Raw genomic sequence first — 22153 nt, 5'->3', positions numbered from 1 at the left:
ATCGTGTTTTGATAAATTACATCTTGATATGTTGGATATATAAATTAAAAATATATAATTTTTCTTTATTATTTTTGAACAGCTGTTTTATATATGTGACGAGCCGATGTTTACTAAAATATAGATAGTGAAGTAGTCTACAATTACATTGATTTCCGGGTATCATCTATCTACTCATCGTAATCGAAACCAAAGACAAGACAGACAACATGCATCGATCCGGAAAAATAATATCGGCGCAGGTCTATGTCGATGTGTTCCGATATTTCATGTTTTGTCCTACGTAACTATGACTACTAAAAGCTAAGAAAAGTCGTACTCTCAGACAAATACGACTGTAGAAAGGACACTCAGTACAAGTGAACGAATTCTCATTTGAACATCAAAGACAATTTCAGCGAAATGAATGACAAAGATGACAGTGCTTGGGTATTCGATTCCTTGATTGGATTTCTACAGGGCCCCATATGGTCATCGCCTTTATTGACTTTCATCGAGGAAAAGTCCCTCGGTTCGTATAGTCATCGAAAATATTTTCGTTTTTTTTTTTTTTTCATAAATATGACAATTTTTTTTGCTGAAATTTTTTAATATTCAATTAAATTAAAAAAAAGAAATCACTATAATCGCTTATAACGAACATTATATATATTCGTTTTATATTAATCGCATAAAGCTATTTTTTCGGTGTAAAATATAGGCAAACACACTGTTAAATACAAATGCCGTTTGCATTTAAAAATATGCATGTGTATTTCGAATGATTTGCCTTCTTCATCCATACTTTTACACATCATCTACTTCGAAATATATATCTATACTTTCTCCCCGCAACACATATATATACATATACACACCCGCGCGCACAGGAAAAAAAGTAGCCCTTCCTAATAAAACTAATGAAACTTTTCAGCTGAATGTTATAACAACAACACGATAATGTTAATAAATATAATTATCTGATATGTCATAGTTTTCGAAGCAAACACTGAAGATTGCGAAGAGTATCGGAAAATATATCAAGAATATAAAAATTTAGTTGATTTGCTGCTGGGTTGTTTTATGGAAGATATGAATATCTCACCGGAGCAATTTGAATATGCTTGCACTGTTAATAAAGACACGAAGATTCCAATACAATTTCAACAAGTACGATCATTATATATTATTTATATAATAAATTATATTTTATATTCTCGCGTGTTTGTTTCATAAAATTAAAAAGAACTCTTGTATGTATTTGATATTTAAAAAAACAAAAGAAGATTGCATGATATTTAGATATTAATGTATAAAAATCTTTTTAGATAAATGGTAAAAGAAATAGTAAATTATACACATAACTTGATTATGATTTATATATTAATAAATGTCTCATTTCATTCTCCTCTTTAAATGTATAATATATACGTTTCATCATAGCACGTTTTATAGAATTTGTTTGAGCAAATATGGGCGGCGAATGAATACGAGATATTCAAAAGAATGATGATACAAAAAAACTTGGAACTTCAATTACAAGCGTTAAATATGATCGAGCAAAGATACGGTCTCACACCTGCCTCCCTCATGTATGAGGATGGCTTTATTGACGATGAATTGGTCATGGAGGACTTGATAACGTATGTCATATTGTAATTAATATACAAGCTAATACATTACTATTTTTAATTAAATAAAAAAATATATTTATGTCGCATAAGAATAGTAAAATTCAAACTATTTAAAAATAAAAATTTAACAAACGATTTTATGTATGTGTATATCGAAGAAATTGAAATTAAATTAACTATCTTATGCATTTGTGTACAGTAAACAAGTTTTAGAAGATCAGAAAGAAGAAGAAGCAGGTATATCACCTGAAAAAACGTTGATTGCTGAACATGAGCGTTTGGCGGCGGAGTATCACAATGAAAGAGCATTATTGGAAGAAGCATTAAGAAAGTCGAAAAATGCCTCTAGGAACACTTCGGATGACGAATCCACGGAAGAGATCAAACATGCCACCGCATCCATTGAGGAAGCATCCTCAGAGAAATTTCATGAACTTAAAAAGACCGAGCCCCTAAAACCAATACCGATTTCAAAAAAGAGATCCGATGAAGATGAGGTAGTCATTTTTAATTTACTTTAATTTTACATATATATGTATGTATGTACATATATATATCTATATATACAATATTAATATATATGGAGGCATTTTTCTATAAAAATAAATAGAGAGACTTAGAATACAAATATGTACACTAACGTGTTTGTGGAAATAAAAATATTGCATTCTATTACGTATTGTTACAGATGAATCCGGAAGATATTAAAAAGAGGCAAGATTATCTAAAAGCCCGACGAGATAAACTTGTAGCTTTGAAAAAGGAAGCTAGAAGTCAGCAATTAGAAATGAATAAAAATCGGCCGAGCTCGGCTAGAGTAGTTGCGGAGGCGACTATGAAAGGGCAGCAAGAACTGGAAGCAGCACAAACTTTAGATCCTTCAATACTTCAAGTACGAAGGGCTCTTGCAGCTCGATTAAAAGCTGAAGTTGTGCATAAGTAAAGTTAATTTTTCTGTCTTACATTGCTTATTCATGATATTAATTATATATATATATATATATATATATATATATATATATATATATATATATACGTCTTAAACTTTCAATTCTTGTAAAGTGCTTCATATAAATGCTAATTGCGACAAAATAGTACATTAAAAAATGTGTTATCGAATATGATACGTGTCAGAGTTTTCTGAGAAACGTATATACAATGTATGAAAAACTGTAAAATACTTTGATGTATCTACGTTTCATTGCTTTAAAAGAATATCTTTATTTATGTAATAATATTTCTCATAAAAAAACAAAAGAATAAATCTTGCAATCATACACGTCCGCCTATATAATATTATGTTTTATCTAATTAAAGATTTAATTTAACAAAATTAATAAAAAAATATATTATGCAAAATACATTATTTTTAAAAAATTGCTCACTATACTATTCTTATATAAGAATATATGTTTGTAAAAGAATATAAATTTGTTTAAATATTGCAAAATATTCAATAATGAGAGTTTAAAGTGTACATAAAAACATATGTACGAAAAAGAATATATAAAACAATAAACTAATATAAAAGATATAAAATAATACTAGAAATATTTACAATTATTATACATATTAATTAGATCAATTAATTATTTACATATTTGGCAGAAAGTAGATATTATTTAAAGTAGATATTAAGATAGGTAAAACTTCGATCACACTGACAAATATTATGTAGTCATCTAATTTTAGATTTTATTTAATTAAATACTCTTCGCACCTCTACAACACACTTTATTTGTATAACACACATTTATAACACTCATTCTCACTTCTTTGCAGTCTACTTTCTAATAAATAAAATGGATTCATAGCATAATACGAGCATAATTATAAGTACACTACATATAAATATTTCTAATTTCTTTTTCATCATTAATATGTTGTATTAATTAATTATTAATGCATATTTTTATACAGAATATAACGAAAAGCAGTACAAATGTAAATCTCTAATCATATAATATATATCTGTAGGGATATCATGGAGGTTTAATATAAAAATTTAATATAAATATATAATTATATATAAAAATATATAATTTGTTATAAATTTAAATTAAATATAATTATCTTTTCATATCATTCAGATATATATATAATATATATATATATATATATATATATATATATATATCGATCTTAATTTCGTCACAGTCAATATAAAAATTAGAAATAAATTATTCATTAATTAATATCGGATAAAGTGCTCGTAAGAATTTATGAATTTTCTTGATAGTAATTGCTTGCTTTGTGCTATGAATCCTGCATTTAGATATTATTTCTTTGTTAGCCTGATTCTTTCATTCTTCAGTAGAATAAGATGCAAAATATCATTTTTCAATTACAATTCATTCACTTATCATCATAATACACACAGGATTGTATATCTTTTATGCTTGCTCTTAATTCACAAAAATTCACGAGTAGCTTTTCATATAAAAAGGTCTTTTTTTCTGTGCATATATATATATATATATATATATATATATATATATATATATATATATATATATATTATATATTATATATACGCGTGTGTGTTGTGTATGTCTGTATACATATATATATTTTCAAAGAAAAAGTTTTTTATTCGATCATTACATAATTAAAACGCATATTATTATTAGCACGTGATATTGTACAACCTGTTCGTCTTTTTCCTTTAATATTACATTGATGTGACGGTTGAAAAATGTATACTTGCGATCTCGGCGACGGTTTTGAAGCAGAGTGTTTTAGACTATTGTACTATACATATATTTTTAAAATTATATATGTATAAAATCAAACATATTTAATAGAAATCAACATCTTCTTGGCAATGAATAAACATGAGATTAAAACGATTTCTTCTAATCTATTAAAATAAATTGTATCTAAAATCATTATATTTTGATTAAAGAAATTTTTATTTTTATAAATTTATAATAATAGTTATGGATAAATATATTTTATTATTAAAGCTTATTGTATTTCATTCTTTTCAAGATATATTTAATACAATATATACCAAAATTAATATAAAAATCGAAACGAGAAGATACTGAAATTTGCGGACAATGACCAAGTATATCAATGATAGCGAAATAGATAAAAAGAATATAATACTCTGTATATATATATATATATATATATATATATATATATATATATATATATCAAATTTCTCTCTTGATTGAAATAGCACGAGATCGCATTTTTATTTTTTAGTGTCACTTAGATATTAATTTATTTTTAATTTTTTTTTACTTACTGCACATTCTTTACACCCAAAATGTAGCACATTTTAGGTTTAATATATTTTTTTCATTTTATCGAATAAATTGTGGATATACGTAAAACACACATAAAGAACAACATTATTCAGCATCATCTTACTTAACTAATTAATATTAGCCTTTGTTACATTTCAGTTTTTGTCATCAGTCCAAGTTGCACAACATTTTATGTACATGTATCACTCAGCTCCAGCAAATTTGCCTATTCAGATATTCACAATTTGTTCATCTCGTGATGTGAATTAACTTTTTTAAATCTCTCTTTCACAGTATCATAAGTCAATATATATGTATATGTGTACATGTGTATGTATCCTCTCATTCGATATTTCAAGCATATGTACTTACAGTTCTAAAGCAGTCTTGGAAATTTTTCTGGATATTAGGCATATTGTTGGAAAATTTGTACATTAGCTTTTATTCTGTGTATGAAATTAACTAAATCAAAAACAATGTAAAAATAAATTTTTAACACATGCTATAGGAATTATATAATGGTAAATGCTAAAGACTTCTGTTTTCATTGTTAACTTTATCGGTTGTATAAGTAATTAGGAAAAAATTTTTTTTTTTAAGATTACTTGTATATGTAAAATATATACATATATAATACATATAAATACATATTCATATATGTTAAATATGCTTTTTATGTATCAATATATGTGTGTATATAATGTATTTAAAGCAATATATATTTTGTTTAAAAATGTGTTACATTTCTATAAAATAAAATATTTTGTATCGTCTTTAAGCAAGCACAAATTAAAATTTTATATTGCATCTTATATTTTTTCTATCCAATATATAAAAAGTATATATTGCAGTATAAATATGCTTATATTTCAACAAAATTAAATTATGTAACTTAAAACATTTAGAAAGTAATGTTTTTATATATAAAGCGCTTTTCTGCGATTTTTGGCTTCATTTTGCCCATGTAGATACAAATAATTTATATGAACAATATGCTTGAAACTTAACTGTTCCAGAATCGCATGATACATATCCAGGTTATAATTCTTTATACATCAAGGATTAACATTGGGCATGAAGTGCAGACTGGTAAATATACATAAATCAAATATTTATTATACAGTTACTACTACTTACATTGACAACCGAAAAGCTTATTGAAAGTATTTTAAAGGGAACTGATTTCTTAAAGAAATTATGTGTTTCTGTTTAATTCAAGTATGATTGTGTTTTACAATCATTACAAATATACATATATATACAAACTAAATACTATTTCTGTCGTACTGGATAAAGTTTCATAGTGCCTGATCCCCTCGAAGCATAGGTCTCTCTATCGCACAACAGGCGATAAGAAACATAGAAATGGCAAAACAAAGCGCTCGGTTGTTCTTGTGCGGTACATCATGTACTCTTTGTCTTCTTGAAATTTGATTTTACAACGCATATTGTAAGTTTCTTTTTAACAGACTTACCAGATAATCGTAATCACTGTAGTCACAGTTTAACTACGACACTGCAGCATTACCGAGTATCTAAGCATATGCTTAGAGAACTCCTATATCTGTAAATCAGTTGAATTTGACTATCTATAGCCAAATTCTCTTAGTTTATTCATAATTATCCATGAGATTATTTTTCCTAGTGCACAAGGTGTTTCCAGACAAGTGGAATGGACTATGATTCGTTTAATATCTGCAACTTTTCTTTATGCATTATATAGTACATTGTGCTACATCATATTATGCCACAATACTACCACTGCTCGTTTCATTAAAGAAAGTTCATTCTTCCTTTGTTTTACTGACATTCGACCGATATAATTTACTCAGTTTTCATTCAGACCCTATTTATGTTTTGCATACTATACATAAGTCAACACAGACCTATGAATGAGTGCCCACCACAAATCTCTTTTAAAAGCACTTATTGTTGTTTCTTAGCAAGAGCTCAATCTATGTCTCTTTCAAAAATGAGAGGATAGATCTGTTTTTACAGGTAGGAGGGTCGTGAAATGATAATAGTAATTAAAAATCACAAATGTCTTGTTCTTTCCAAGTTTGCCTACTATGACAATCGTTGTCGTTTTGGGGAGGGACTTGACTCCGAATCGTCATCGTCCTCATCTGAATCTCCTTCATAATCGACTAATCCCTAAAAATTAAATTGCTACATCTTAGTTTCATATAAAACCTGACCAAATTTTACAGATTACTGTAAGATTTGTCTATATATAAATAGCTATTTATAAACCAACTTAATCAATATGTCAATATGTGACTTTGAATATCAATTAACTTAGTGGCATAAAAAAAAAAATACATTTGTATTGTACTAAAATATTTAAAAAAAAAAAATATATTTTTTTTTTACAAAATTTACCTTTTTGAATAGTGCAGTTCCTGTTTTTTCCACAGTTCCGATAGCCGGAGTAGGATTTATGTCCGAAGCAATTGGCGATTCATTCGTTGTTGATGAAACACTATTATTGATTTGCGATTGTTGCGAGGTAATGTTATTATTAGAAGTATTGTTGTTTAATACAGACTGCTGTTGCTGTTGCTGCTGATGACTCTTTGAATCTATAAGAGCGGAATTAAGAGCAAAATTTGAAAATAACAATTGTTTCTTGACAGAAAGTAAAAGTATAACATCTGCTGCTATCGCGGCTACTACCGCCTTACCCTCATCATACTCCTCCTCTTCGTTAAACCATAGTTCTTCCTCCTCTTCTAGCTGCCTCTGGTCTCTTCGGTACCGACTATTTCGTAAAATTGATGGGACACTGTGTATAATAAAATAAAGTTATTTCAATACATATCTATTATGACATATAGAAATAATTATCCTAACAGTTTCTATATTGGTACACTTATATTTTCATGTAACATATTCTATATAATTTTGTTCTTTATTTTATTTTTGTTACAACAAAAATATAGAAAATATACATTTCATAATGTGTATACCTGTCAATTGCAGATCTATCGCGATCTTTCAATTTGTCTTGATGTTGTTCATACCTTAACTTCAATGCCTTAAATGTTTGTACATAATCAATTGCTTCCAGTTCCTTTGAAAAGTTTTCAACAACATGCGAACATAGTGACTTGATATCCTCCTAAAACATTACAATAAAATGTGCAAATAAAAAATAATAAAATCTTGATTTTACCTGTTCTTTAATTGTAAACAATGAGTTTATCACACTTACCAATTTGATAAACTCAAACATTTCCAATATAGCTGAATCCAGAAGATTGTATCTACCATTGTTTCTTACAAATGCATCAAATACAGGGGCAAATAAATTACCCTTAATTATATATCTATTATAAAACTCGTCCTTTAGAGCTATAATTTTCCTCATAAACCTTAATGCACATAGTACTAAAAATGTGTGTGTTGATTTCATTAAAACCAATATTCTTCTAAGTAAATCTTTGTTCAATATGCAGTTCTTAATGTGGTATGTGTGATGTTCCACACAGAATGATAACAGCTCTAAGATCAATCCCAAAAGTTGTACTGTTCTGTAATCCTCTCTTGCAGGTCGTTCTCCGATTGTGTTTGCTAGGAGAGGCGCTATTAAAGTACCAATACTATTCTTGTAAAAGTAATTTAAGAAATCAGTCTTTTCTGATTTGTTAACAGAAGCCAACATGTTCTCTGGATCCAGAAGTAAACGTAGCACACCAGCCAACTGGACTGCACCACCCAACTCAGGATCGCTATCTCCGACAAGTTGAGCAACTATTACATTCACTAACATTTGGTCCTGTTCTGTGTTATTTATCTGTTGTAATGTATAGTCTCGTACAACACTTGGAGAATATTCCACGATATAAGTCAATATATCTATACTGGCCGTTTTTGTCTGCGCATCGTTCATCGCCAAAGTGATTTCTAAAGCGGGAAGTATACCAAGTGCTGTTAATGTTTTATAAAACGCCTCTTTCCCTTGCGGCTGAAGATTTTGTGAAAAATTGCAAAATTCCTTCAAAAAAAGAACCAAATCGCGTCTCTTGCTATCTAAGGTCGCTTCGTCTGTTAACTGACGAAAAAGTTCAGTAAGAAATTTCTCATCATCCTGTATCAAAGTCACTATTTCAACTTTATTGAAGAATATAAAACTACTCAATGTACTCAACATATTATCCTCGAATACACTCGGGGTTGGCAGCACTACATCTTGAATGTATTGAACTCTGTACGTTTGATGGATCTTAGCTAATAGTTCAGTATTTGTGATAGGAATTGCTTGTTTAAATCTGGCTAACTGTCGCAGGTATTCTCTATGCCTCTTTGGCTGAGATAACGTTGGCTCATATTCCAAACATCCAACAACATCAAAAATTGTATCATCACTGAACATAACTTCAAACAATGCATTCTTATTGAGTAGGAAAATATTTTTGAATATATCATAAAGATGATGCAATCCCTCAATGTTCTCTAAATCTTCGCACGTACGAAAAAGATTTAGCAATTTCTTAATATAACCTTCAGATTCTAGCGCTACTGCTAATTTTTCTTTTCTCATTGGGGATGTTAAACAATTTTCTATGAGCTCGTTAATATCTTCCAATCGACTAAGTTCACATGGAGGTAATTCGATAGGTGGTGCTGCATCTGACATATCATCAAATCGTTCATCTTCAGATTCTTCCACAATGTCTTGTGTAATTTCTACAGATGGATCCTTGCCTTGAACTTGACAAATCTTTTCCCATATTTCGTCACAGCCAGCCTTTTCTTGAAAACTTAGAGCTAAGTCGAAATTATCTCCTTCAGACCATACTATTAAAGTGTCCTAAAATCATACAACAATTTACTTGTATATCTATATATTAATTCTCCTTTAATGACTCTTTTATATTATACTATGCAAATTATACATCTAATATGTTACAATAAAAAAAAAACTGATTTACAATAAAATATCAAATATTTCATGACAAGGAAATAATTACAAATCAATTTCTTATTTATTTCAAATTTCATCAAAAAATTAAAGAAATACATTACTTTTATTTTTTTGACATAAAACTGTTCTATAGTTTCATTATTCATAAATATAAATATTTACAACTTTTGTAAATTGCAGAACTTCGCATTAGCCATATACTATAGTAATATAACGTGTAATCAAAGATACAAATATGACAAAGACAAAATATATAGAGAATCATAAGGATGTCTTTATAATAAAGTCGTAACAAAAGCAAATCAATAAGTCTTCAATCGCTTATTACCTGTTGTTTCTGATATGCTGTATCAGGTTGTATTCTACTCTCCAGTAAAACAGAGCCATCGCTTTCTGCTCTTACTAAAAGAGAAATCCCCTTTAATCTATCTACATAGGAAGAGGAAACATGGCCTGTACCACGATCATCCCATTGTCTATCTGCATTAAGAGCATACAATTTCACTCTCCTACGTGTATCCGTCATATTGTAAAACTATTTAATGCACTTTTTCTCTGATATCACCAACTATTCTGCATGCCTTTCCAAATTAGCTCAATCTTTGGCTCTTTCAGCGATTATCTCTCTATAGGAAACCTTCAGATATTTAACCAATCAATGAGTGGACAAAAACGGAGATATGTTAAATTTCCACATGCCCTTATACAACTCATCAAGGTTTCTTGTTATTGCATCGTTTATGTACGGTATAAACAAAATGTGATTGGTATATCAATGTCTTTATCGAAAGACACACGCGCGCTGCGTGAGACTAGTGTTTCAGTCGGAATTTCGTGTGACGGATAACGAAACACCAAGTTTTACACACCAGTCGATTTCGGTGTCAATCGGTCGAGGAAACGCGTGTTTCGGCAGACTTGGAGCATAGCATGAGCAATGATAGTTTCGCACTTCCCCGGCCTTCCTCGTGGCTTCGCCGAATGATCTATGACGCTGAATGTGCACGACGCACCGTCCTCTTTACGCAAATTACCCCCCGGCGATGCTCGTGGTGCGTCTCCTAATGAAAAACTTTCTCTGAAAGAGACGAATGCGCGCGGGAAACGTCCGCACGACGTACGTACTTGCACTCTCACGTGTCGCGTTCGCGACGTGTTCGAGACACACCGGTGTTAGATACGGGATACCCGATCGACTTGCGGACGTCGCAGTTTTACTACGATGGACGATACTCCCCGTCGACGGCGAACGCTGTGTGTACGATTCTCGCTGCTGTGTATGATTCTTCCCGCGGCGGCGGCGGCGGCGGCGAACGTAGAGAGCCCGAACGATAGAGGCTACCTCCGCGATGCGGCTGCTCATAGGAACACGATTATCTCACGCCAATACCCGTGACAGTCGTCGACGGCTCGCATCGCCGTTCGTCCCACGTTTCCCCTAAGCTATATCACTTCAAAATTGACATAGGCAACCCACAAGCAGCCACAACACTACATTCCGCCATGATAGATCATAACAACGCGCCACGGGGTCTCCCGCATACGACACAAGGATGCTGGCGCGAATTTCGAACGGTTCAACGATCGTTTATTACTTTATTACATGGCAAGGACGTTCTTATCGAGCTTGGAACGATATCATCATCGTGCACCCTGTACCGATCGAGTCGTTTACGACATCGTCGCGACAAAGTATGTAATCGCGATCGCCAATTATTCCTACATATGCGGATATCGATGAATCGACGATACAAAAGTCGGAGAAATCTAGATCGCGCACGATGATAACGATCTCGAGAGTCACGTTGTCGGTAACGCGAAAGATGGTATGTTCGGTAAACGTTCTTGCAAAATCTATGCGATTTTTTTTTATTTCCTGTGCGTTTGAGAAACGCCATTATTTCTTCTCTTCGAGTACATTTTCTTCGCAACATATAGGATCCGACGACAGATTCCTCAATCGCTGATGTCACGATTCAAAGATGGCCGAGCGAGACTTGTTTCAGAAAGAGATGACTTTGAAATATTAAAATGCGGTGGACTTTGTAATGCATATATATTACTTGAAGAATTCGATCAATTTTTTTTTTCGAATAATATCAAATGATATTTCTTTCCATTGAAAACAGAATATAACACGATACTAAATTGGATTGTGATCTATTTTCGAAATATGATAAATTATTAACGCTTTTCGATAAAATATGGAAATATATGATAGATTAATTTCTTATTTTTACCTTCATCCAATATATAAATAAAATTTGACATTCAATACTTGTCATATTCTTTTAGGATTCTGAATTTGTAATATAATGTTATATATATATATATATATATATATATATATATATATATATATATATATATATGTATATTATAATTTAAGATTTATACATATATTATATTTTTAAGATTACAATTTGACAGTTCAATGTGTACTAGCTCTCTAATTTTCGCTTTTTTTTTAAAGTACGCGATAAAATAATTTTACTGATTGCGAGATAAGATATAATTTTATATATGACACACACACATCTCCACGCACACATGATAATATAAAAAGCAATGTATATGATTATAAAAATTTATAAAACCGCAAGTATACGATGAGTATAATATATAATATTATATACATATTTTTTGTTATTTCATCCAAATATTGATATTTAATAGACGGATCGTTTATTTGCCGTAAAAAGACAAATTAATTAAACGCATATTAAGTGATGTGATGTATTTGCGAGTATTATATTAGATAAAAATCAGTCTAATAAATTTACCAAAAAATCCGCTGTATTTTAATATGCAACGAGTCTCGATGTCAGATATATATATTCTATTTTGTGAATGAAACGGAGAACGCATGTGCGCATTTTCGAGATGTTAAAATGAGGTTATAAATATACTTTTCGAGTGATCAATAAAACTTGATAGACAATTTATGCCAGATGCTTTTTTGTCTCATATTGTGTAGCATACAGCTTTTTTCATTTTTTTACATCATACAATCGTATTTGTTATTAGATCGACAGTTTTCTCACAAATATGTCAAGTATAAAAATGTGATTCTTTATAAGAGAGAATAATGTATTTGCAATAATTATAGATACATGCTCATAGCAAGAAAAAGAATAACACATAATATATTTGATAAAAATAAATGACAATACATTTTCTATGACAATGAATTATTTCTATTAATATCCATCTTTCAGATTGCTATTGAGATAATTGTAAAAAAGGTCATTAAAGTTATAAACATACATATGTAATTTAAAATTCTATTGAAAAAACTTGTATTATAAATATAACATATTTGGAGAGAAAAATAATATATTATGAAAATTTTACTTTAACGTAGTTACGCTTATGCTGTGCGCAATATTTTGGAATCCTATATTTTATTTGAGAATTTACTTCTTTGTATATATAATCAAATGCTATAATAGTATAATAAAAATATTGTTTATAGAAAAAAAATTTTAAATCATATTTATTCAAATCAAATTAAAATTTGTCTGTGTTTTTCATATATATAATTTTAGAAGTATAAACTAATGTATTTTTACAAAAAAAAAAAAAAAATATGTATTAATAAATAATTATAATTATTTTTTCATATATAGTATAATATAATATAATATATTATAATATATAATAATATATTATAGTATGCTATAATATATTTAATAAAAATGTTTCTAATATTGTTGTATTTAATATTGGTAGCTTTTCTTGATTCGATCATAAAAGGATAAGAGAAAAATTGCTTATATTTACAATAATATGATTATAAGATCTATACATTAGAGAGAAATTTTATATATTAAAGCTTAGGGGCAAAGGTACTCATTACATTTTATGCAAAGAATATAAAGAGAGAATTTCACAAAGTTTTACAAGAAATTTTTCTATACAATTGTAAGAACTAGAGGGAATCTAAGAGAAAATCTAATATACAAATAAACATGATTGTAAATCTCAAAATTGTAATGTTAATAGAATTAATTTATCTCATACCTCTCATACATCTCATACACATTCTGATAATAGAAAGATAATACTCTGATTTATAAAAAGAAAGACAAAAAAAATTGTCATCTCATTAAAAAATAATTCTTCATGTGTTAATGAACACTGATATTATAACTTCAGTTTATGATTTGAGTCTCGAGCTTTCAGTCTCAGTTATTACTAATTCTTGGATTTAACAATCGCTAGAGAATTCTTTATGATTTCTATCTTTCCTTAACTGATTGACTGATTCAAATATCATTCAACAAACTCTCATATCGATCACAAAATCCAAACTTTAGTTGTTACAGTCCTCAATTATTAATTGTTTGAATTGAGGCCGATATTTAACCAAATTAAAGACTATTATGTTACATAATCTTTATCACACAATTTTATTTTTATTTATTCTGTTGTTAGCGGAGGTGAAAATTTTTGTAATCTACGTCTGCGCAGCATTTCTTGTTGATTTGAAGATTCTGTCTCAGTCCTAGACAAATCTGGCATATCGATAGATTCGTTAGATGCTGAAACATCTTCCTTTGATGTACTTGGAAAAGAAGTATTTTCTTTAGATGTACTCGGAGTAGGAGTGTCTTCTGCTTTAACCTGAGAATTTTCACCAGTGATCCCAGCGTTTGCATGTGCTGTATTGCTTGTACTTGGTTTTGTCATTGCAGTAGTATCCAATGTACTATCGATTTTGCTTGCGGAACTGTTATGCACAGGAATGCTGTAATTTCAAATCGTATTATTTATATATAAATGTTTATAGAATGCATAATTTAGATTACACACTCACTTGGCTGTAACAGCCACTGTTTGATATTGATTCATCATTGCATTGGCTGCATCCAGTAAAAGTTGAATTCTTTGCAACGTTTGTATCCTGGCCTGAACAGCTTGCCGCAAATTACCTTCCATCGCTCTAAGCTCTTCTTCGCTTAGTTCGGTTAAATTTGGTGGTGGTACAGGAATAGGTGGCAATGGCACTATTGCAGGGAATAGTGGCGGGAAAAGCGGTATATTTCCAGTAGCTGGTATACTTTGAGGCGGAGGTGTACTTCCACCATTATTTTGAGATGGTTGCTGTTGCTGTTGCTGCTGCTGCTGTTGTTGTTGTTGTGGCATTCCTGGAGCTGGTAATCCAGCCCAAAATACTGGGAAATGTAATGGTGGCCCTATATATTTTAAATAATAGAAATTAGATTAAAAATGAATATATATTCATATATATTGAACATATATAACATATATAAAACAATCTAATAAACAATATAAAATCATACCAATAGGGGGGTTGCCACCAGGTGCTTGTGGAGGTTGAGGAGGCGCCTGCGGTCCTGGCTGGGGAGGATTTTGTTGTCTAGGTGGTGCATTGTTCGGTGTAGGTCGCAAAATATTTAAACGGCATGTCGGACATGTCTGTTGACGTTGAAACCAAGAACGTAGACAAGCAGTATGGAAAATGTGATTACACGGCAATTTTTTACTAGCTGCAACCATTTCTTCCCTGTATCATTTTAATGTGTATACATTAAATACAATATTAAAGATATTATGAGATAATAATTTTACTTGTTGCAATATTCTTACCGGCATATTATGCAGACATTATCAGCAGCAGCTAATTCTTCAGTTGTTGCATCTGGATAAAGTGTATTCATATTTCTGATAGCCCGTCGCGACATTACAATATCATGAAATGCTTTTTTAAAATCACGCATTGTATAATACATTGGACGCAATGCAAATAGAGGTAATGTGAATAACTTTATCATTAAAGTCACAAAGGCAACATAGAGGATAACCTACAAGAGAAACATTTGTTTCAATTCACAAAATATATAAATGTCAAATTACAAATTCTGACAAAATTCTTTTAGATGAATTACCTTTAATAAGCCAATAATCAATTCTGTATACAACAAGAATACTGGCTTATTATCCCAAGGATTTTCACTCTGTAGATCAATAGTGTGTAATACATATTTTACAGTGATATTAAAAACAACAGTCAGCAAAATTGCATATTCAAAACCAAATACAAGTTGTACAGAAGGTCCTTTAGTGGCTGTTGTATTATACGCATAATGAATCATTGTTAAATTTATACCAAATAAAAGTCCTAGTAAAGTAGCAACTCTGAGATGAAATAACCATGTGATTACTGGGCTTCTTTCCATCTAAAGACATGAATTAGTCAAATATGTTCAGTTAATTATAGATAATTACAAGCAACTTTGCCGTATACGATAAAAATCATATAAATATATACACATGAATATTTCAAGTGATTCATGATGATTTGAAATTTACTCACATAATCGACACGGTCTTCTGCAAGCCAATGAAATGACTTCAAGAACAAGAGAAGAGTAAATAATGCTATAAATTTAGGACTAAAATCATCTCTGAACACTGTAAATGCCAAGCATGTTTCCGTCACTGCATACCAGACTTTCTCCACCAGATGCTGTAAGAACAAATAGCATTAGCAGAAAAATCGACGGACAAGTGAGAAAAGTTAAGAGATTTCAAGCGACTTACTTCGAGCTCAGCAGCGCGTAGAGTACCGAAAAAGATTTTACGCAGAAAGGCGTTTATCATGAACGCAAGTATGAATCCTTGTGCGTAAATCACCTGAGCACAAAACAATACATATATATTGGTAATAAGCGCACGGTAGTCGTGTGGCTTATTAGAAACGTCACGTTACGAAAAAAACTCACGGTCATGCTCGGATTGGATTTGGTTATGTGAACAACGGTCGGATAGAATTGTTTTCTTTGATAGTATGCATTGCCGATAACAACGCATGTTAGCGCGGTGCTTATCAGCATAATTCCAGCCTCCCTCATTTTCGTGTTGAAAATGTTCTCTCTCGTCAGCTAGCAAAAAGTCGCGTTTATATATCCGAAAAAGAGAAAGATATAGCTGACACTTGTCACACAGAAAATTTTTCGACGTTTTCGCACCTCACAGCTGTAACCAACACGCGTTTCGATGTTAAAACGTGGCGCTGATATCGTTGCGATAATATTCGATTATCCTAACCCTGCCGTATATGTACACAAATGATTCGTTTTAGAAGGGCAGCGTAGGTGTCTTCGTTTTTTCTTTTTTTTTTTTACACGCGAGAATCTTGAGGCAAACAATACAGTATATAATATCTCGTTACGATTTTGTAGTCCTAATCTTATCGTTAATTATATTCGCATAAGACACGAAATGTCAACCATTAATTTGACATAAGCGAAGGCCAGGCGGTGCCACGTGATTGGTCATGCGTCGATGATTACATACTGCGTTGAACACGTGGATAATGATGATTCTTGCTTTCATATATAGAATTGTCATATATATGCTATTATAAACATTTAAAAAGGAGCGGGAGTGATACAGATATATTCTTTTTTTTTAGCGAAAAATAGCAAAGAAATATATATAAATAAAATAACGATTTAATTAATGTTATGGTATAAAAGATACATTCACAAATCAAATATCAATTGTGATGATTTGTATTACATGTTAATGAGCAACAATATAAATATTACTGGATTTGAATTTGTCATGTGAATGATGTGTATAATGAGGACATATGTGAACAAGGGCAAATTATGCAATGACTAGTTTCTTAAAAATATTTCAAATAACAATTTCATTTTGTTTCCAACCTTTAAATGTATAAAAAATATGGAAAAATAGAAATCCACAGAGCATCTCTTTATATATCACATATTTATATAGTCATTGACTTGAAATTGTGATTTGTGACTTTAAACTTTTATATATTAATAACTATTATTAATTTTATTTGTGACATTCTACTCTTTCACTAATTTTTGCATATATTCTTAATATTAGTGTATTTAATATACTAGGAACACCATAAAACGGATATTATACTTATAAAAATATATATGTATAAAAATTATATAATTTCTTAAAATAATATATGTATATATATGAAAATAATATGAATTCAACATATAATATTTATGATTATAGTATGTGTATCTATTATGTATGCATACTGAGAGTTTTCGTTTTCAAGATACTTTTAGGGCTTTGACGTTTTGGAGTTCCTAATTGTGCTGTTGCTTTCAATGGTGTTCTACGTGTATCAACTGGAGGCCTTCGTACTAATTTAGAACTTTTTGGAGTTTTTACTGTTAAAGGTCGCTTAATATGTGGCGTTTTGTTAACATCTGATTTATACGGAGACATTGAATTCTCCAGCATTGTATTGATAGACATTTTTGTCAATGGCGATGCTCTTGTAGTAGTATTTTCTTTTTGACGAATTTCCGTTTTACATGTAACATTTCCTTTGTCTTTAGTAAAATTTTGATGTATAATTGGATCTTTATTCAAGAATTTCTGATTTTGTAATTCGAATTTTTGTGCAGAACGGTAATTCTTATCTAGTCGTTCTTGAAGTGGTTTCAGTGATGCATCCATTATTTGTGTTTTGATTTGTACCGACGCATTTGGAGATAGCACTTTACTTTTCAAATCCTTATTAGAATGTTTTCGAGAAGTTTGTGTCCTTTTACATGATTGCTTAAAATGTTCAGTGTTTACATCTATTTCTTTAGCTGTGTTTCGAGAATGTTTATTTACATTATTACCACACTGTTTTTTGTTTAATACATTGGCAGAAGAAAACTCTGATGTTTTCATTGTGCATTCATCAAATAATTTCGCTTTGGCTAGCACCATACCAGCATTTTGTGTTCGAAGCTTTGCAACTGATGCTCTACCAGTTTGTGGAGCAGGCGTGTTTGTTCGAGATACTGATTGAAAATATTTATCTGCATCTTTCCAAGATATTTCCTTTGAGGCTTCGAAAATAATATTATCTCTTTGTAAACAATCATTATTTAAGGCTATGTTCTGATGACTATTGGTCTTTTTTAAGTCATCTATTTTTTTATCAAAATAACATGAATTATTTACAAAGTCTTTTCCATGAAAAGATGATGCTCTACGCACATATGAAGTTGTACAGTTATTCGTCAAATGTAAATCTTTAAATCCAGAAAGATTCAAATCATTATTTGAAATTTTGTATTGTTCTGCTGAAATCGATGCGTTCATCTCATTACGTAAACATGTTATCTCATCTCTCATATTATTAGAAATAAGTTCATTACATCTTTCTGCAGAATAGGACTGTTCCTTTAAATATTTATTAGAAAATAAATTTGATTGTTTTTCAATGGGATAAACATTTACTTGTCTTTCGAATTGAGCATGGTGCTGTAAATTATATTCTGGTGAAATATGCCATGATGCAGTTCTTCTAATACGTTTGCTGTAAATAAAATAAAATTCATAATATAATCAAATAATTTTTTTATTTTAATCAATTATCTTTATATACTATTTCAATTTTTTTTCTGATGCAATTTTATATTTTTTTTTTATAGTGAGAAAGAGAGAGAGAGGGGAGAGAGAGAAAAAGAGAGAGAAATGATTTTCTGAATGGATTGATAAGATTCTAGAATATATATAATACAATTATGATCATCATTTATATAATATTAAAGAAAAATTATAAAAAATTAAGCATAATTCAGAAATACCTTGTGACTTTCTCCTGTGAACGTCTTCTTAATGAACCAATTTTTCTTGCACTAGGAGATCTTATTATTTTATGTTCTCTTGATCTTCTAATTTTTAATTCCTTACTTAATTTTTTTGCTAAATAATCACTTGTTAAAGTATTCTCGATACTAGCCTCTTCTAATGTTTTTTCATACGCTGTTTGTACTTTATTTACCGAATGTGTAGTCATATTATTTTCTTCATTATATATGCATCCAAATTCTTGAGAAATACGCGACTCGATCGCAGAAACTCGATTTTTTATTTCTTCATATTCTCTCTTAGAAATTCTGACATAATCTTCTTCACAATGATCACTTGATAAAGATATTGTGTCAGCATTGAGAAGAGCATTAAATTCTTCCAAATCAGTCTTTTCCTCAGGCATCAAACAAATGTTATTGCTTTCATCTGTAGCGTCCAATTTTCTTGAATTTGTACTCATATGCCATTGCTCTTCATTTTTGCAATGACTTTCATTTATAAGCAAGTTTTGCTCATCATTATCTGATAAATCCACAGTGGCATTAATAAATATATCATCATATTCTTGCTGAAAATCATTATTTAATAGTTCGTCATATTTCATTGATCTTAAATGTGTTATTTTATCGTTATATTTACGCATTTTATATATAAAAGAATTGCTTACTGAACTCCAACGTCTTTCACTACATGACTTGTAATTATTCATATATAAATTTGATAAGTCCTCATCAGTGTTCTTCTAAAAATATATCATCAAAGTTATTAATATAGAAGCTGTACTATTTAATTGGTTACAGATCTCTAAATTTGTAAAAGATATACTGATATTTATTAATATTGATATGAGATTTAAATAAATTTTTGATGTCAAATATAGAAGCACATTTACTTACTTGCTTATTCTTAGGTACAAATTTGTCCAAACTTAGTCTTAATTTTTTCGATTTATCCAATTTTTCAGTCACTCTCCTAAAACATATATGTAAAACATTAACATTAAAACTTATGCATATATTTAATATTATTTTGAAAAAATATGTATATAAGTATATATGATACAAAAAAAAATATTTGCAAAAATAATAGCAAATATATGAATTATTTCATACTTTTTCTTTATACTTGGAGGATATTCTCTTTCAACTACTTTCCGTTTTTTGGTACATTTATTTGGAGATATATTAGATAGTACTGGATGTATAGCAGGATGTAGATGATTCATATTAGGTGTGTCATCTGTGCCTTTTCCAACCATTTTCTTCAAACCATTAAACATTCCTGTAGAAAAAATGTAAGGCATACAATATATTTAATAAATATAATAACAATAATATATTATCTTTTGTTATATGTATGTGATAATAAAAGTTTACATTAATTCATCAATTCTGTTAAATTTTATATATATATATATATATATATATATATATATATATATATATATTCTCTCTGTATTATTTTACTTTATAAAAGATAAAATTATACATTTTGTTAATCTTGTTAATATTTCATTGATATTATAAGTCTGATTAATGTTTATCAATATGTAAAAATGTTTTGTACCATATATATAATATGGCTTACGTGTAAGACTTCCACTACGATGTTTTTTCTTTTTAGAATTTCCATGTTCAAAGGAATCTAATCCATTATCTGTGCTACCACTTGTTTCAATAGAAATACTTTGAGCAATATGAGAAGGCAAGATACCAATATTTTCCGAATTCTCAATCAAAATCTGTAAAATAATTCCTTTTTAAATAATGATACATCTACATGTATGTGCAATCTATCAATATTCTTAAAAAATACAATTACCTTAATAATAGTTAAATGCATTTGCAGTCTGTTTTGTACAGCTGACATGGATGTATCGTGCAATGGCATAATATTTGGTCCGACAACTTTCGCCAAATTTTCAATGCTCATTTTGTTTTGTTTCTCATACATGGAAACTTTTTTTAAAAATTCCATGAAAAACGCTAGAGTGTTTAAGTGATATGGTGGTAATAGTATACATGCTAACAGTAATGCCTGCACCCGATAATTCTTCAGCAATGCGCAGTGCACAAACAAGTCGTGATACGTATATGGGATCAATGGCTCTGGCAAATCGCGAAAGAAAGATTTTAAGCAATTAGCGACATCAATCGCGTAATTCTTCTCGCCTAAACTGCCACCGCCATCCAGACGAGACATCAATTCCTTCTGTCGTGCCTGAGAGCCAGCTTTTCTAAAGAGGCCTTCCTGAGTAATATACTTTTCTAGGAATGTCGAGGCCTGAATCACAAATACAGGAACATGAACTATGGCACCCGATGACAAATTCACAATATCCAAAGGCTGATAAAACAGGGCAGTCTTGAAAACTCTCTTAGAGATATTTTTGCATGCCTCGGGTCTCTCGCTCTTAAGCATACTCTTCTTGAAGCGATATTTAACTCCGAAGCTTCTAAGATCCCTGGCGACAATATGATATACCTTTTCTTTATGTAACACATCATAGATCAACATCTTTGATGTTCCAATGCAGCGTAGTATTATGTGAGTCTCGTGATAAAATACTTTTCAGTCAGAAATTACGAACAAAGATTCAAACATTCATCATTCATAACATCCGTTTTCGTATTGAATTTGACACTCCTCCCTGCTCCAGTGTCGCCAACGTTTCAATTAAGAATGCGCAGTCGTGTTAAAGACACTATCGCAACGCAAAAAATACAAGTTTCCCATAA

At 30.1% G+C, this 22153-nt stretch overlaps 5 protein-coding genes across 12 annotated transcripts in view; 1 reads left to right on the top strand and 4 right to left on the bottom strand.

Annotated features, from left to right (window-relative positions):
* LOC126848813 (CD63 antigen-like) overlaps positions 1–22153 on the bottom strand; it is a 169380-nt gene that overhangs the window by 24741 nt on the left and 122486 nt on the right. The window lies entirely within an intron of this gene.
* On the top strand, positions 89–6140 carry LOC126848802 (cilia- and flagella-associated protein 36). Of its 2 annotated transcripts, none has more exons than XM_050590019.1 (6): positions 89–511; positions 974–1149; positions 1435–1622; positions 1813–2110; positions 2302–2505; positions 5887–6140. In XM_050590019.1, exons 1-6 carry the CDS (start codon positions 403–405, stop codon positions 5971–5973), a joined length of 1062 nt encoding a protein of 353 aa, XP_050445976.1. In that variant the 5' UTR covers positions 89–402; the 3' UTR covers positions 5974–6140. The 2 variants fall into 2 exon arrangements, with proteins under 2 accessions (XP_050445976.1, XP_050445977.1); XM_050590020.1 differs by having other exon boundaries at positions 2302–2552.
* Positions 4157–11906, bottom strand: LOC126848778 (serine/threonine-protein phosphatase 4 regulatory subunit 3). Of its 3 annotated transcripts, none has more exons than XM_050589963.1 (6): positions 10126–11901; positions 8085–9683; positions 7894–7991; positions 7555–7655; positions 7253–7452; positions 4157–7024 (listed from the first exon to the last, which is right to left on the bottom strand). In XM_050589963.1, exons 1-6 carry the CDS (start codon positions 10321–10323, stop codon positions 6938–6940), a joined length of 2283 nt encoding a protein of 760 aa, XP_050445920.1. In that variant the 5' UTR covers positions 10324–11901; the 3' UTR covers positions 4157–6937. The 3 variants fall into 3 exon arrangements, with proteins under 3 accessions (XP_050445920.1, XP_050445918.1, XP_050445919.1); XM_050589962.1 differs by having other exon boundaries at positions 5965–7024; positions 7840–7991; positions 10126–11820; XM_050589961.1 differs by having other exon boundaries at positions 7253–7655; positions 7840–7991; positions 10126–11906.
* Positions 12918–17101, bottom strand: LOC126848791 (E3 ubiquitin-protein ligase synoviolin B). 3 transcript variants are annotated; one of them, XM_050589995.1, is made up of 9 exons: positions 16872–17101; positions 16547–16799; positions 16365–16457; positions 16138–16290; positions 15710–16000; positions 15411–15625; positions 15104–15327; positions 14617–14995; positions 12918–14547 (listed from the first exon to the last, which is right to left on the bottom strand). In XM_050589995.1, the coding sequence occupies exons 2-9, from the start codon at positions 16673–16675 to the stop codon at positions 14220–14222; spliced, it is 1812 nt and encodes a 603-aa protein (XP_050445952.1). In that variant the 5' UTR covers positions 16676–16799; positions 16872–17101; the 3' UTR covers positions 12918–14219. The 3 variants fall into 3 exon arrangements, with proteins under 3 accessions (XP_050445952.1, XP_050445953.1, XP_050445951.1); XM_050589996.1 differs by having other exon boundaries at positions 16888–17101; XM_050589994.1 differs by having other exon boundaries at positions 16547–17101.
* LOC126848772 (uncharacterized) lies at positions 17304–22068 on the bottom strand. Of its 3 annotated transcripts, none has more exons than XM_050589954.1 (7): positions 21237–22068; positions 21003–21156; positions 20528–20696; positions 20312–20387; positions 20083–20157; positions 19409–19983; positions 17304–19137 (listed from the first exon to the last, which is right to left on the bottom strand). In XM_050589954.1, exons 1-7 carry the CDS (start codon positions 21930–21932, stop codon positions 17841–17843), a joined length of 3042 nt encoding a protein of 1013 aa, XP_050445911.1. In that variant the 5' UTR covers positions 21933–22068; the 3' UTR covers positions 17304–17840. The 3 variants fall into 3 exon arrangements, with proteins under 3 accessions (XP_050445911.1, XP_050445912.1, XP_050445910.1); XM_050589955.1 differs by having other exon boundaries at positions 20083–20154; XM_050589953.1 differs by having other exon boundaries at positions 19409–20157.

The sequence above is a fragment of the Cataglyphis hispanica genome, chromosome 4, assembly GCF_021464435.1.
Source record: "Cataglyphis hispanica isolate Lineage 1 chromosome 4, ULB_Chis1_1.0, whole genome shotgun sequence".
Taxonomy (NCBI): domain Eukaryota; kingdom Metazoa; phylum Arthropoda; class Insecta; order Hymenoptera; family Formicidae; genus Cataglyphis; species Cataglyphis hispanica.
The sequence above is the reverse complement of the archived record's forward strand: the minus strand, read 5'-3'. Positions and strand labels throughout refer to the sequence as shown.